Here is a 15,028-nt window from a genome sequence, read left to right as displayed (position 1 = left end):
CCTTTATTAGCATAGGTATCGTAAGTTTGAATTTTTGTGTTGTAGAACCTTCCTAAGCTTCAAACGAACTGGCAGGCAAAATCCAATCCGAAAATTTACTAAGCGAATACACAGACACAAGTCATACAAGTCGTTCGAACGTTGAAAGCAGTTCATCAGTAATATTTGCTAATCTTTCTATATTCTAATAGAACGGCCTGTCCGTATTGCTTAAAACTAACTTACAAACAGAGTACAATTCACACAGGTTTGGAGACATTTCCTTCTCCAAACCCCTGAACGGGGCACCTTAACCCGGGTGAGCTCGGACAACATAACACGTTGTGGATTTCAGAAGAACAAACTTTAATAGGCATTTGTTAATGCATTGATTTAAGGAAATAGTTGGTGAAGCAGCTTATGAGAAAAAAATACAAGACTTCATTCTGTTACAATAAATCAACATTCGAATGTTTTGCTATTAGAATAATTATCGATGTATTAAATTTATAATTAATTTAAATTTTAATGGTAGTTTATAACATTATATTATAGAATAAAAAAATATTATTGTTATAGTTTATTATTTTTGCATTTTTAAAAAACTTTTTCAATAAGTAATTTAATTTTTCGGAAAATTCCCACTCGTAGAATAAAAACGAATTGAACAAAAATTAAGAAAGAATTTGCTTTTTTCAACACAAAAGAGGTTGTCTAGATTATTTTCCTTCTCAGGAAACAGGAGAGGTCTGGTGGACGAGGTGTCAGCGACACCGGGTTCAAATCCCATCAGGGCTGTTCTGACTGTCAAACTAATGACTATCAAACTATGCGGCAACAATAAGTGTAGTAAGTCAGATATGGCAGGCATGTCCTAAGAAGTCATTAGGCCCAGAAAAGGTAGAAGAAGATAAAAAAATAGTATAATGTCTACCATAATTGGGAAATCGTCAATGACAATGTGGGAAAAAAGTTTAAAATTTGGTTAACTGTAAAAAATTACAAGAAAGCTTAAAAATCTTCCGGACATATATATACAAAAATAAAAAAAATCAACAATAAATTCTCTTTTTCATGTCTCGAGCACTCTAAAAAAGGCCTAATAAATTACCTCAATAAATCTTACTTTAATTTTTTTAACTACCCTAACACTGGAACGTTGGCGATTCGGTGGCAGAGGCGATAACACGACAGAACCGGGGTTCAAATCCCATCTAGATCGCCTGCCAGTACGCAGGGCACATGGCTGACTACTTCCCTACGGGTAAAATCAAGTATAAGAAAGGCAGTGATGGAAGCTCGAGACCAAGATTTGGAAGAATAAGAAAAGCGGAGCATGTTTTGTTAAAAATGAAGCTATTGATCTTGACTTGTTAGTCAGTTTGTTAGTCTTGTCTATAGTAACGACAGGGCCAAAGGTTTATATTCCAATTTTTAGCTACATTCTCAAGCGTTTTACTATTTGCTCAGTTTCACATTCGACTTCCAAGTACCTCTTTGTTCTAGCGTTAATGTTCCTCCAACGATCCCCGATCAACACCGTTTGCATACTAACCTTGTAACGTGCTTACATTCAACTTGAACTCTTTATACCTTCCAAAAAGACACCTCCAGTGACCTTTTCGAGCAGTTTGAACTGTTAGTATTTCGTTAGTAACCTTTTCCAGAACAAATTCTTCCGGGTTTTGCATGCCCAAGGGAAAGGTAGGATCGCAGTACAATTCCGTAACACCAACAGTAACACCTGTAATAGGTCAGCCTCCGCAGGAGGTTATCATGACGCCCGGCAACCTTCCGAGAAGCACCACCCGTGGCACCCCCCGTGCGAGTGGTGCAGCTGACTTTTCGCACAACCGTTCCGCAACTACTGATACGTAGCAGCGTTTACCTGTTAAACGGTAGGGTGTCATCCGCAAACACTATATCGCAACTATGCGAACCGCTTGGAATGACAAAAACCCTCTCCCATTCTACATGCATGCCTTTATATATATAAAGACGCGCACTCTACGCCACGAATACACTTTGTGTGCCGGATGTGGTAGTTTATTGCTTGAAGCCCCCGGAAACAAACATTGTATCTCCAACCATGAAGCTGTTGGCCATTCCCTTCCTGTGTGTGGTGGCATCGATTGGAGTGCAAACGGTTGGTGCGAAGCTGCTGTACAAAAATGTGGAAACGTTTGACGAGCTGGAACAGCACAACGATGAGCATGGCAAGTCTCGATCGAATCGTACCGTGGAACGCATCAATCTCACCGTGCCAGGTAGGGGAGCTATAGACCGGGTTAGCGATCAGTAGTTTCAAACTGTTTCAACTGACAACCATTGCTTCTAGGCACCAAGTGGTGTGGACCGGGCAACACCGCCAGCGATTATGAGGATCTTGGCTCAAACTCCGAAGTGGACAAGTGCTGTCGCGATCACGATCATTGCGATAACATCCCAGCCGGTGAAACGAAATATGGACTGAAGAACAACGATTACTTCACACGGTCCGATTAGTAGATAGTGATCGTACAGGAAGGATTACTAATAGCCTTATCCCAACTCTCCCACAGACTGCACTGTAAATGTGATCGTGACTTCCAGAACTGTCTGCGCCGAGTGAACACAACCTTCTCCAACAAGCTTGGCAACTTTTACTTCACTGTACGAGATCAGTGCTACAAAAAGCAGCACCCGATAGTGGACTGTGCTGAGCATACGAACAAGTAAGTAACTGGCCTGCTCGAACGATCAACCTTCACTAACGCCCAACTACTTCCAATTTTCCGGTAGAATTTTTCTTCGCCGTTGCGTACGCTATGTACTGGACACCTCCCGCACTGACATGTGGCAATGGTTCGATCTCCCGTTCTACGATGACAACGTGCTGGATGGATTTTAAACATGAACCGGGCTTAGAGGTAAACGGAAAGCATCTTTATTCGAGTGGTATCATAAGACTTCCGGTTCCGGGCCCGGTATCACATCGTTAAGCACATCGTTCGTTTCTGCGGGACTGGGACGGAAATGCATCCATTCGCTGCGATCTCGTAGTAGTAGTAGTAGTAGTAGCTGCTTCAGCTTTCGCTAGGACAAGGAACTGCAAGGACACGTAAACATTAAAGAATAAAGCAAAAATTCCACCACGAAATCATCACCCTTGACTAGATCGTTTTGCTATGGCCTAGAGTTATTGGGAGGGATTTTTGTTTTTTGTTTTTGGCGGGTTGAGTACATCTTCCCGAACGCGCCTCTATTCGCTCTTGGTCTTCTCCGCTAGGAACATGTTGCGGAAGGTGGCCGTTTTGAAGAGTGGCACCGACAGGACGGCACCAACGCACGAACCAATCCAGTACACGATGATGTGCTCCAGGGCCGAATTACCGGCGCAGCCCCACTTCAGGGCGGTCGCCAGTACGGGGTTGAAGTAGCCGCCCGAGTAGTTGAATGCTGCAAACATAAAAATAGCTGTGCGTTACATTCGTGCCGGTAGCAGGCCGACCGCGCTAGGATTTCCCTTTACCGGCAACCACTAGGCTGGTACCGATGAACGAGTCGATGAACGCGCCAAACCGGGCATCCTTCTCGGAGATCACCTTCGACGCCAGTCGGCAACAGAGCGTGGCGAATCCTTCGATGAACGCGCCGAGATACAGGTTCACCTTGGGAGGGAAATGGAGTTGTGACTAGGGGTGTCAAATTGGAGCTTCCAGCCAGCTCACACGTACCTGCAGATCGGCTTTGCAGTCCTCAAAGGCACGGCCTTCGTGTGTTTCGGCAAACTCGAACCACCAGTACAGCTGGACGTAGCGGAATATGCAGCAACCTCCCATCAGCTGGGCCCATATCTTGAGGGCTGCCTCCTTGAAGCTTACCTCACCTGGTGGTAAAATTGATTGAAAGTTAGTAAATTAAACAGCCAGTCAGTAACATAGATAAGAATAATTGAGCTTTAGACAGTTTTTATCTTGATGCTCTTATTTCGGTTTCAATTTTAGGTCACTTTTATAAAAACTGTTTGAGTAACTAAAATTTTCCCGGTGGCCAAGGCGACAGGGGTGCCAATCTTCACACGACAGGACCGGGGTTCAAATCCCATCCAGAAGACCGCCTCCCCGTACGCAGGACTGACTATTCAGATCCGGGGAAAAATAAGTCCCATAAAGCCAGAAATGGCAATGTCATCTCCCCCCACTTACGGGCACTAACTTTTCGCTACTTGTATAACTAAAATTTAGGTAAAAGTTAGGTTGGAATTTGGAAAATTGTTGTAATAATTAATTAAAATTATAATAAACAATAATAATTATAATTGTTAATAAACAAATAATAATTGTATAAAGGTTTAAAAATTTACCCCTCTGGGTAACTCAGTAACGAAAAGTGAGTGCTCGTGAGTGGGGGGGGGGGGGGGGCTTAAAGATCTTTATTCAGATTTATTTTGGCTTAAATCTTTATTCAGATTTAAGCCAAAATATTTGTAAATGATTAAGAAAACTTGAAGTTTAAAATTTAAAAACTTATAACAAGACGGAAAGTTCAACCTTTCCCTAGGTTAATCATTTTAACATATCTGTATCATTATCAGTAATTTATATTAAATAAAAGAATTTAAAATATAATATTTAATAACATAATTTGAGTTAGATAAGAGATGAAATGAACTCGCTAACATTTGTTGACCTACTTTGAAAGCAATAAGCAACAAATATAATGATTAAGATTAAGGGAAAACTATTTGAAAAGAAGTTAGCCGTTCAACAAATAAACTACTTAAAAAAAATACTCCATTTTTGTTTCTTTTTTGTAGCTGTCTTAAGTATTTATTTTTTCTGCTTTTTTTCTTAATTTGTTTAATTGATTTTCGTTGGATTTTTCTTTATCTTTTATTTGTAACTGTTGTTTTCATTGTTCTTATTTCAATAAATCAAATTTTGACTTTGTTTTTCGTCTTTACTTCTATAGTTTTTTAGAGTTCTTTTGCAGTTCTTTTCCGTTTCTTTTTTCCATATTCTGTTTGCAAACATGTCCTGTTTTTGCGCTATTTTGCACACAGAAAATAGCGTCCATTTCCGCTTGGCAATGCTTTGGCACGGTTTAGCAATACGCTTACTAGCAGCAGCTGATGGTGAAAGCAGTTAAAAATAAATTCATTCCCCAAGAGTATGATTGAGTTTTCTGATTTTTCTTAGAGTAGCACTCTAAGAAACAAAAAAAAACGTTTGAGTAAAATGAATAGAATGGGACATTTTCCCCCACTGCACGGATGATTCTAGAGCACCGTCGCGCCGAGCGTTCATGAGCGTTAAACCGAATCGCATCAAAAGCGAGTGCTGATCGCTTACTTTTTTTTTACCTTATGTAACGGGCCACACTAACCTTCGACTATTTGTTCCATATAGGTGTAGGGACAGGCCGTTGCCGAGCCCCAGTTACGGCCCCACCAGATCGTGAGCGTGAACAGGAAGACGGCATACGTTGCGACGCCAAAGTTGTCCGCCACTGTAAGAGCAGGTACGCACACACACACCAAAAAATTGTGAGCAATTCGGGTTAGGGAAGTGTGATGCACCAAAAATCCACCAATCTGTACCAATTATCAGTTCGAAGCAGCAGCCGCACAGTTCCGCCGCAGCAATCGCCTCAAAGATTAAATCCTTCACCAGCCCATCCTTCGACATACGCTCGTTGAGCCTACGCGCCACGATCGCAAAAATGCAGGTCAACGCAATAAAAAATGCACTATAGCCTAGCTGCTCTATGGTCGCCATCGTTTGATATTTAAAAATGTAGTTTTATTTTTATTTTTTTCACCACACAAAACACACACACACCGAGCGGGGAATAAATAATAATGCGGGTATACGCAATATTGTCACTAGTTTGCACCGCACGTTCGGGGGCAGGCTCGCGATGCTCGAGCGTGATCGCGATCGGTCACCGTGCTAGACTGTCGCGATCGGATGTAAAAATAAACCGCCAGACCAGACAAGATACACGTCGGTAAAGGTCTCTCCCAAAAGCAGTTCTATGCTGCTGTTGCTACTACCGGGAGGATCTCCACCCGCCCGGTACAGCATATGGGCAGCATTGGAAGAGATCGTGAGAGAAACGATCGCAGCAGAGTGTTATGCGACGTGTTTATAATTTGGTTCGATGCTCTAAGCTACGATGGTGCTTCTTTATGTTTGCCAATCATATGTGACCTTCGTTTACTCTCAGCGAGGACGACTGAGCGAAACGTGGCATCGTGTTCAATTTGTTTGAGGGGCGAATAAATTGGCGAGCAAATTAACCCAATCACTGAGCAAGGATGTTATTGTGTTGGTTATTTTCTCCACAAAAAAAAAGTCACTTCGAATAGTAACATGAACAAAAAACAGAGCTAAATATAAAAGCTGGTAGTGCGTGTAGATCATTTATGCGATTTTTGATGTTTTAAAATCGAAATCTAAGTCAACTTGTCTATCATGCATAAAAAAATAATTCTCTAATCTATACTAAAAAAAATTGTCACACTTTTTGTAATAAAAATCCTCTAAAATGTAGAAAAATTCACGCCTCTTCTCGACTCTACCCTAAAATTGCGCCAAAAGTACTGCTAGAACCCTTATTTGCTCCAGTCGAGCAGTTCGCACTGCTCGAATGAGATTGCTGCACCGTGTAAACGCGGCACAAGGAAGGGCGATTTGTTTTTGTACAAAAATAACGACGAATCCGCTTTCTGTCACTTGCCGGGTGTTGTTGTTTTCGAACCAGCCGCAATTGCTCCGTGAAAAAGTTTGAGAAAGTAAAGAAAAATACAAATTTCAGGACATTAAAGTTAAATTATTTGATAAGCAAGAGCTTAAGCGCAAGAGGGAAAGTGTTTTCGTGTGAGTTATCTGTTGCATTACGGAATTTCTAGATAGCATCGTTATGCGCTTTGTAGAGTAAGAGCAGAAAAATATTGTTCTATTTATCTACAGAGAGCTTTTCCTCGTCCTTCTTAATCCCCTTATAGTAAGACTAAATTGAAGCGGATTAGGTGTTAATGAACACACCGCGAAACCCACCGGAACGCAACACCTCGTTGGACCCCACTCGTAGTGTGGATTGTGCAAAACAAGACATCGGCCAACCACTTTATCTCTTATCAGCAGTAAACACCATCGCAAGGCAGGAGGAAAAAAAGGGCCGTAAACGATACACCACACATCGTTAATGCTCAGTGTACGTAGTTCTTGCGCGTACGCAGAAGCATACGCACCGTGCGACCGGACCGGACTCGGAGAACCAGTTTTATTTGTAGCTTCATTTAGTGCCCAAAATTGAATGATACAGCATATTTACATAAACCGGTTTTTGGCACAAGGGACAGCGAACTACAAGAAGAGCGCAGCATGTTTGCCAGACGAATTCTTCTCACAAACAGGTAAGTGGGATTTAAATTGAAAACAAAATACGTAACAAAAATGATAATTTTAAATTACTTTTAGGAGACATCTGTTGCAGTCGTCGTCTTGTAGAGTGATTCCCGTTGTTGTGGACAGCAATGCAACAGGTGACAAGGCGGGAGGATGGATGCAAACAGCGTTGCTACATCAGGGACAGCAGCATCAATCAGGCGGCGGCAGCGGCACCTCGGCCGGTGTGTCATCGTTATCTGCGACAGCCGTCATCTTGGGAGGATCATTACTGACGTATCTGATAACGGAAAAGATAAGTACGTTGTGTACGCTGCCAATCTTTGCCCACACGAACAGGCGTGGGAATGGACAGCTTTCCCTTTCGGTCAATGCTATTAACTTGGAGGCCGGTCGCGTGGCGCACTAAGTAACCCCCTTCTTATTCCGACTTCCAGAGAAAGGCTCACCGCATGTCTTCGCGAAGGAAGCATCGCTAGACGAAATTCGCAAAGCACACGACACCGTGCGGAAGGACCTGCCCGAATACACGATGGACGAGATCGTGCAGCACAACGCACCGGCCGCCGGCATTTGGGTAACGTACGGTGTCGGTGTGTACGACATAACGTCCTTCGTTCCGAAACATCCGGGCAGCGATAAGGTGATGCTGGCGGCCGGTGGCGCAATCGACCCGTTTTGGCACATCTTCCAGCAGCACAACACGCATGAGGTGCTGTCCCTGCTGGAAACGTACCGCATTGGAAATTTGCGGCCAGACGATGTGGTGGGAACGAAAGATTTGCACGACCCATGGTCTGGGGAGCCGAAGCGCCATCCCATACTGAAACCTGCCACACTGAAACCCTTCAATGCGGAACCACCGGCTTCGGTGCTAGTGGATAGCTTCCTGACGCCAAAGTAAGCCATTGCTATACCCCAACAGTGTTTCGTTATGTCTCATTCCTTTTATGATCCACTTTTCAGTGAATTCTTTTACGTACGGAACCATCTGCCCGTGCCGGAAGTGGACATAAAAAGCTACGAGCTCGACATGGAGAACGAGAAGACGGGCCGGAGCAAAACGATCCGCTTTGCCGATCTGCTCAAGTACCCGAAGCACACCGTCACGGCCACAATCATGTGCGGCGGTAATCGGCGCAGCGAAATGATGGAAGTCAAACCGATCAAGGGACTGCCGTGGGGTGCGTCGGCGGTGGGCAATGCCAGGTGGACCGGTGCCCGTCTCTGCGACGTGTTGCGCGACATGGGTGTGCGGCCGGGCGATGAGGAAGGACACGTACAGTTCGAAGGACTCGATACCGATCCGACCAGCACACCGTACGGTGCGTCGATTCCACTCGCCAAAGCAATGGACCCGCGCGGTGATGTCATTCTGGCGTACGAAATGAACGGACAACCGTTGAACCGTGATCACGGGTTTCCTGTGCGCGTAATCGTTCCCGGTGTGGTAGGATCGCGGAACGTGAAATGGTTGGGAAAGATTATCGTATCGCGCAACGAAAGCGCTTCCCACTGGCAGCAGAACGATTACAAATCGTTCAGCCCCAGCACCGATTGGGATACGGTCGACTTTAAGAGTGCGCCGGCCATCCAGAACATGCCCATCACGTCCGCCATCTGTACGCCGGCCAGCGGGGAAACGGTGAAGGCGGAGGATGGGTACGTGACGGTGAAGGGATACGCGTGGTCCGGTGGTGGATCGGAAATCGTTCGTGTCGACCTGAGTGCGGACGGTGGTAAAACGTGGATCGTGGCGAAGCTGGACGAAAGTGAGCGGGGCACCGGACCGGGACGTCACTGGTCGTGGTCGTTGTGGTCGGCTAAGGTACCGGTGAAAGCGGGACAGAAAGGACCGATCGAAATACTGTCGAAAGCGGTCGACAGCAACTACAACACGCAGCCGGAATCGTTCGCCAACATCTGGAATCTGCGCGGTGTGGTTGGCAATGCGTACAGTCGGGTGAAAGTTAACGTTAAGTAACTGGCACTCGCGGGTGATAAGCTCGAGCGACTGATAAGAGACAGGCTAAAGTTAAACCCCGATTGACCTAATTTGATTATGGCAATGAATTCTGAGCAAAAGTCATGTTCACTTACCTAGTGAGTATCGTTTGGGAGGTCGCAGCTAAGCTGTTGGTGCAATTTTCTCTTTCTTTTCGGTTGTAATAGGTGATGGAAAAGGCGAACAAATAAAATAGTGATACAGTTCTCAGAGAAGGATACCAGGGTAAAGTTTCGATAGTATATGTCGATATGATAAAATAATGCTCACCTGTTTCGTTTCTAGTTGACTATGTAATTCTACGACGTTTCTTTAATCGTAATAGCACCAGGGATCGGAACATGGAGGCCGATCGGAACTTCCAAGCCTACTGAAAGAATAAATCACTTCAAGATCCTTTGCCAACCCTCTATTCTACCCACATCATCTTAGGGCTCCAGACAACTTGAACTTCTTCTGCTTCTTTCTTGGCCTGCTCTTATAGAGCACGTATTGAAGACATGGCCTGGTGTCCAATCAGTTTTCAGGAAACTCAGTCCATGGCTGCACTTCTCCAGCTCCGGCTGCATCCGATTTCCCCCAGGTCTGACACCACTTGATCCAGCCAACCAGAGCTCGCTGTGCCCATCTACGCTTCGTACCGAACGGGTCGCTGGCGAGCAACTTCCTGGTAGGGCATGAGCCCGGCATCCTCGTCACGTGCCCTAACCAGTGTATCCTACCGTCAGGATGTCAGAGGACTACCTGCCGTATCAATGTGCGATGCATGGCGCATTTCGTGCGTTGTAGGAGTCTTGTGGATGTCAGGATTCGGTGGAACCCGTAGTAGGCACGATTCCCTCGCACAGTGCGCCTTCGGATTGCTGTTGCGATTCCCCTGAGCAATGTGTTACGATCGTTATAAGGTAGCAAAAAGTCCCTCAAGATAGTCACCGCCAACCAATACTCTGCTTCCGAGTCGTGCTCTATCACGGTCAGAGTCTCCGGCAAGCAGGCACTTTGTCTTCGCCGCTTCGATCCTCAATCCAATCCTATCGGGATGGAGTTATCTCTGGTCATCATGTTGGTTACCGTCCCAAGTCTCCTCCCCGTAGGGGTTGCGAGCTGATTATGACTTTAGTTCATGTTCGTCCGCCTGGTGATGATCTGATCTGTGGAAATAGGAAGTTGGAGAAAAGGTAATACACCTTCTACATACTAAAATACTAATCAATTCCATGAGTCTTACCTTCTCGTTTGATGAAGCAAAGCGACGAACCTACACCCTCGGAGAAACCTCATCTAACAGAGGCTTCATTGCTCGTTGGCAATGGAACTTGTTATCCAAAAAGGCTCCTTGACGATTCCTTGAGACTTGACTCGATTCTTGGGACTCGTTGCGTCCCGTTCGAAAATTTCCCAATAATCATCACGAGATACTCGACAGAACCATAGCTTAAGAATGTTATAATTTTATTTTGCAACTAAGGAGAAGAACCTTTAAAAAAAACAAAAACATTGACTAAAACTCTACTTAGTTCATAATTCCTTACACGCGCCTTCCCCCCATTTAATCGAGAGCTCGAGAGTACACGAAAGCAGAAAATAAAATGGCTCGCGAACGTAATACAATTTCACGCAAAACACATTTCCTGAACTCTTCTGCAACTCTAACGCTAACTGCGAACCTCTATTGCGAATTCCGTGGCGAGAGCGTTACGAACTAATGCCCCAAATCCAACCGTCCAACGTCGAGCACAAAAATATTTTATGCTATTGAGCCCTTGCGCTCCCACCGTAAAATGCGATCTACTCTCATCGCTTTGTGCGGTTCCGCTCCGCCGTTCATTTAATGTTAAGCCAAACCGGGCGATGCATCGAGCAGAAATGAAGGTACGATTACAGACTAATACAGATAACAACTACGCTACAGCAACACACACGATCGCTCGTTGCCGCCTGTCGAAGGATTTCTTTTACAGATTTGTAGTGCGCAGACGGACACACACAATGAACCGGACAGATCAATCAAAACATGATAAGATGCTGCTGGCAGACAGACGGACAGAGTTCACTGGGGTCTTGAGGAAGATCGTAGGGGCAATTCGTTCGTTGGTATGCGGATGGTATAAGTGTACATTTCTCATTTATGCTGTCCAGACTGTTTATTCTGTTCAGGTTTGGTAATCGTAACGAATATAACGGCGGCGGCGACTACTCTACTCCTATATATTATGATGTTTCAGTGTCTGTCTGCTGTGTCGTCTGCGTGTGTCCTTGCTGCTAAATGTTGGTGGCGAATTGAGTCTTTGTTTTGTTACTGCAAATTTGTTTAGTTTTTGTTCTCCTTCTTCTCTGCCTCCTCGGTGCCGGAGCTACTGCTGCCACTACTGCTACTGCTGCTGCCACTGCTGCCCTCGCGCTCGGATGCCATCTTTTATTATTGGCGAAGAATAAAAGAAAAGCGAGATTAGCGTGAGCGATATTATGAATTAAATGTAGAATAAGCGTTATCCTCCTCCTCCTTCTTACCTTCTTGTATGCCATTTCGAACAGCTTCAGAGACGACTGCTGCAGCGCGCTGGTAGTTTTGCGAACTTCCTCCGGATCGGCTTCGTCCTTGTTTGCCAAGATTTCCCGCACCTTTGCAATTTCTTCCCGGAGTTTGTCGCACTGCGAGTGGACAGAAAATAATTTAATTTACTTTGCTATTACTTTAATATTAAAACTAGCATACCTCTTCCTTTGGCAGCTGATCCTTGAACTCCTCCATCTTCGTTTCCGTGTCGTGCACAATACCTTCGGCCTGATTGACCGCCTCGATACGCTCCTTCTTCTGTTTGTCGGCCTGTGCGTACTGTTCCGCGTTCTTGATCATGTTTTCGATTTCGTCCTTGCTCAAACCGCCCGAAGATTGGATAACAACTGCAAACACCAAGCAAAAGAAGCATCGAATTAATTACAGATACTTTATGCTTAATGTCTTGTTGCAACTACTCACTCTGCTGTTCCTTGCCCGTTCCCTTGTCGCGCGCGGAAACGTGCACAATGCCGTTCGCATCGATATCGAACACGACCTCAATCTGTGGCACACCACGCGGTGCCGGCGGAATGCCCACGAGCGTAAACGAACCGAGCATCTTGTTGTCGGTAGCCATCTCACGCTCACCCTGGTGCACCTTGATTTCCACCTGCGTCTGTCCGTCGGCGGCGGTGGAGAACACCTGCGATTTCTTCGTCGGAATGGTTGTGTTGCGGTTGATGAGGCGCGTAAACACACCGCCAAGCGTTTCGATACCGAGCGACAGCGGTGTAACGTCGAGCAGCAGCACATCTGTCACGTCACCGGCCAACACACCGCCCTGAACGGCCGCACCGACGGCAACGGCTTCGTCCGGATTTACGGCACGCGACGGCTGACGTCCGAACACTTCCTGCACCAGCGTTTGCACCTTCGGCATACGGGTCATGCCACCGACCAGCAGCACCTCACCGATGTCCGACTTGTTCACTTCCGCATCCGACATCGCCTTCTGGCAGGGCGCAATCGTGCGCTTGATCAGATCACCAACCAACGTTTCCAGCTTGGCGCGCGTTAGCTTCAGATTCAAATGTTTCGGTCCCGAGGCATCCATCGTGAGGTACGGCAGATTGATATCCGTCTGCACCGACGACGACAGCTCGCACTTGGCCTTTTCGGCCGCCTCCTTCAGTCGCTGCATAGCCATTGCGTCCTTCTTGATGTCGATGCCCTGATCCTTCTTGAACTCTTGCGCCAGATAGTTCAGGATGTGATTATCGAAATCCTCACCACCGAGCAGCGTGTCACCGTTGGTCGACTTGACCTCGAACACACCCTTCTGGATCTCGAGGATGGAAATATCGAACGTACCACCGCCAAGATCGTACACGGCAATGATCTTATCCTCGCTCTTGTCCATACCGTACGCCAGTGCCGCGGCCGTCGGTTCGTTGATCACACGCAACACATTCAAACCGGCAATCTGACCCGCATCCTTCGTCGCCTGTCGCTGAGAATCGTTAAAGTATGCCGGCACGGTAATGACGGCATTCTTGACCGGTGTGTTCAGGTACGCTTCGGCCGTTTCACGCATCTTCATCAGCACGAACGCACCGATCTGGCTGGGGGAGTACACCTTGCCGTCGCTTCCCTGCACCCAAGCATCACCGTTCGAGGCCTTGATCACCTTGTACGACAGGTTAGCCAGATCCTTCTTGATTTCCGCATCGTCAAACCGACGACCGATCAGTCGCTTCGTGGCGTAGAATGTGTTGGCCGAGTTGGTCACCGCCTGACGCTTGGCCGGCATACCGACCAACCGTTCTCCATCCTTTGTGAATGCAACATGTGACGGTGTGGTACGGGCACCTTCCGCATTCTCGATGACCTTGGCATTTTTGCCCTCCATCACCGCGACGCAGGAGTTTGTGGTGCCCAAATCGATACCGATGACGGCACCCTTAACCTGGTCCGATCTGCAAACATACCGCGAGAGTGAGAAAAATATTTCAGAAAAAAACCCATTAAGCAAAGAATATGGGCACAAATAGTAACAATTCATCCTAGTAATCCAGGACGACCCCACACTATATCTCGAACATTCTACGCAGCAGCACCAGTCCTAACAACCGAACAGCATGGTCCGGGACTACTATGTTAAGCCCACAGCAGTAGTTATGACGCACTTGACAATTGAACCGCTTGCGGCTCATTAAGGGTCACATGTAATTCACGTTTTGTACTTTCGTTTTCACTTCTAGCTCAAACTGTACTGGTCACACTACTATTAACATTGTAATATTATTTAATTCTTCACGTTATTTCACAACCCGTTGTCATGTGCACCACCTCACATTTCAGTGCCATCTTCCGGCACATATTTCATCATACTTACTTGAAACGGGCCAGCACATTATTGGGTCCAGCTCCTCCCTGTAATGAGTGGAAAGCAGAGGTAAAGATTCCGTTAATTACATAAAGTGAAGCAATGGAAATTTCCTTCCTATCACGCAAATGTATTAACAAAGAATATTCTAATTTTCATCTTCTTCTGTCTCGTTACATTCTCAAGTTCAGCTGTTACACAAGCCCACAATGTTTCTAACCTCACAATTCGATATCAGCAAGGAAGATTGTTCCGGATCGTGAATGTGGGGGGGATACAGCAGTACAGTACCCCGGCACAGTACAAGGTGTCGACCGGCTCTTTGGCAGGTTCTTTGCTGTTAATCTAAAACATTCCCATCCCATTACTTACATTGTGTAACAATCCGCGGTTTTCCACCAGCGTGCGGGAGATGTATCGGGCTGCCTTCAACATTTTTCACTGCGAGTTTTACTACACACGGACACAATGGACCACGCACCGTTCGACTGGAAAAAAGTTATGATGCAATTGTTTGGAAAATTTTTCTTCGAACCTCTCTCCGCGTGCACTTGACAGCTCGGACTGCTGGCTGTCAGTCGGTGCCGAAATGTTTTCTAGAATTTACCTTGTACGCTACTGTCACCAGGTGGCATTTTGCATAAGTATTGAAAGCGAATGATCAAGAATGATCAAAAAGAATGTAGAAGCGTGTTTTTTTGAAATAAACAACATTGTTTTTGCTTTACTTACCGGCAACCAATTTTAAGATGATTGTGCCCAAA

The 15,028-nt window shown here is 45.8% G+C and overlaps 4 protein-coding genes across 11 annotated transcripts; 2 read left to right on the top strand and 2 right to left on the bottom strand.

Moving 5' to 3' along the window:
- The first annotated feature begins 1,985 nt into the window (after positions 1–1,985).
- On the top strand, positions 1,986–2,880 carry LOC118507215 (phospholipase A2-like). The gene is made up of 4 exons (XM_036045315.1): positions 1,986–2,246; positions 2,318–2,474; positions 2,541–2,693; positions 2,761–2,880. The coding sequence occupies exons 1-4, from the start codon at positions 2,069–2,071 to the stop codon at positions 2,867–2,869; spliced, it is 597 nt and encodes a 198-aa protein (XP_035901208.1). The 5' UTR covers positions 1,986–2,068; the 3' UTR covers positions 2,870–2,880.
- A 6-nt stretch (positions 2,881–2,886) lies between these two features.
- Positions 2,887–6,061, bottom strand: LOC118507214 (aquaporin-11). Its single transcript, XM_036045313.1, has 6 exons — positions 5,561–6,061; positions 5,347–5,469; positions 3,696–3,847; positions 3,491–3,629; positions 3,203–3,417; positions 2,887–3,067 (listed from the first exon to the last, which is right to left on the bottom strand). The coding sequence occupies exons 1-5, from the start codon at positions 5,736–5,738 to the stop codon at positions 3,221–3,223; spliced, it is 789 nt and encodes a 262-aa protein (XP_035901206.1). The 5' UTR covers positions 5,739–6,061; the 3' UTR covers positions 2,887–3,067; positions 3,203–3,220.
- A 610-nt stretch (positions 6,062–6,671) lies between these two features.
- Positions 6,672–9,783, top strand: LOC118507211 (sulfite oxidase). 8 transcript variants are annotated; one of them, XM_036045303.1, is made up of 6 exons: positions 6,692–6,842; positions 6,971–7,057; positions 7,110–7,381; positions 7,446–7,672; positions 7,811–8,273; positions 8,340–9,783. In XM_036045303.1, the coding sequence occupies exons 3-6, from the start codon at positions 7,350–7,352 to the stop codon at positions 9,355–9,357; spliced, it is 1,740 nt and encodes a 579-aa protein (XP_035901196.1). In that variant the 5' UTR covers positions 6,692–6,842; positions 6,971–7,057; positions 7,110–7,349; the 3' UTR covers positions 9,358–9,783. The 8 variants fall into 8 exon arrangements, with proteins under 8 accessions (XP_035901201.1, XP_035901198.1, XP_035901195.1 ...); XM_036045304.1 differs by having other exon boundaries at positions 6,693–6,842; positions 6,936–7,057; XM_036045308.1 differs by lacking the exon at positions 6,971–7,057 and having other exon boundaries at positions 6,672–6,842; positions 7,449–7,672.
- Positions 9,784–10,809: 1,026 nt separating this feature from the next.
- LOC118507210 (heat shock 70 kDa protein cognate 5) lies at positions 10,810–14,850 on the bottom strand. The gene is made up of 6 exons (XM_036045299.1): positions 14,637–14,850; positions 14,274–14,311; positions 12,359–13,854; positions 12,095–12,282; positions 11,890–12,030; positions 10,810–11,791 (listed from the first exon to the last, which is right to left on the bottom strand). Exons 1-6 carry the CDS (start codon positions 14,697–14,699, stop codon positions 11,690–11,692), a joined length of 2,028 nt encoding a protein of 675 aa, XP_035901192.1. The 5' UTR covers positions 14,700–14,850; the 3' UTR covers positions 10,810–11,689.
- Between the last annotated feature and the right edge of the window lie 178 nt (positions 14,851–15,028).

This window comes from Anopheles stephensi, chromosome 2 (genome assembly GCF_013141755.1).
Source record: "Anopheles stephensi strain Indian chromosome 2, UCI_ANSTEP_V1.0, whole genome shotgun sequence".
Lineage (NCBI taxonomy): Eukaryota > Metazoa > Arthropoda > Insecta > Diptera > Culicidae > Anopheles > Anopheles stephensi.
This window is presented reverse-complemented; position numbering and strand designations above follow the sequence as displayed.

Excerpts from the sequence above, each read along its gene's own strand:
- LOC118507215 (XM_036045315.1), top strand. The coding sequence starts at position 2,069 with ATGAAGCTGTTGGCCATTCCCTTCCTGTGTGTGGTGGCATCGATTGGA. Across the intron at positions 2,247-2,317 it reads CATCAATCTCACCGTGCCAG|GCACCAAGTGGTGTGGACCG; the intron begins GTAGGGGAGCTA and ends CATTGCTTCTAG. Across the intron at positions 2,694-2,760 it reads TGTGCTGAGCATACGAACAA|AATTTTTCTTCGCCGTTGCG; the intron begins GTAAGTAACTGG and ends ATTTTCCGGTAG.
- LOC118507214 (XM_036045313.1), bottom strand. The coding sequence starts at position 5,738 with ATGGCGACCATAGAGCAGCTAGGCTATAGTGCATTTTTTATTGCGTTG. Across the intron at positions 5,470-5,560 it reads CTGCTTCGAACTGATAATTG|TGGCGGACAACTTTGGCGTC; the intron begins GTACAGATTGGT and ends CTGCTCTTACAG. Across the intron at positions 3,848-5,346 it reads TATGGAACAAATAGTCGAAG|GTGAGGTAAGCTTCAAGGAG; the intron begins GTTAGTGTGGCC and ends TTTTACCACCAG.
- LOC118507211 (XM_036045305.1), top strand. The coding sequence starts at position 7,350 with ATGTTTGCCAGACGAATTCTTCTCACAAACAG. Across the intron at positions 7,382-7,445 it reads CGAATTCTTCTCACAAACAG|GAGACATCTGTTGCAGTCGT; the intron begins GTAAGTGGGATT and ends AATTACTTTTAG. Across the intron at positions 7,673-7,810 it reads TCTGATAACGGAAAAGATAA|AGAAAGGCTCACCGCATGTC; the intron begins GTACGTTGTGTA and ends TCCGACTTCCAG.
- LOC118507210 (XM_036045299.1), bottom strand. The coding sequence starts at position 14,699 with ATGTTGAAGGCAGCCCGATACATCTCCCGCACGCTGGTGGAAAACCGC. Across the intron at positions 14,312-14,636 it reads ACCGCGGATTGTTACACAAT|GGAGGAGCTGGACCCAATAA; the intron begins GTAAGTAATGGG and ends CACTCATTACAG. Across the intron at positions 12,283-12,358 it reads AACGGGCAAGGAACAGCAGA|TTGTTATCCAATCTTCGGGC; the intron begins GTGAGTAGTTGC and ends TGGTGTTTGCAG.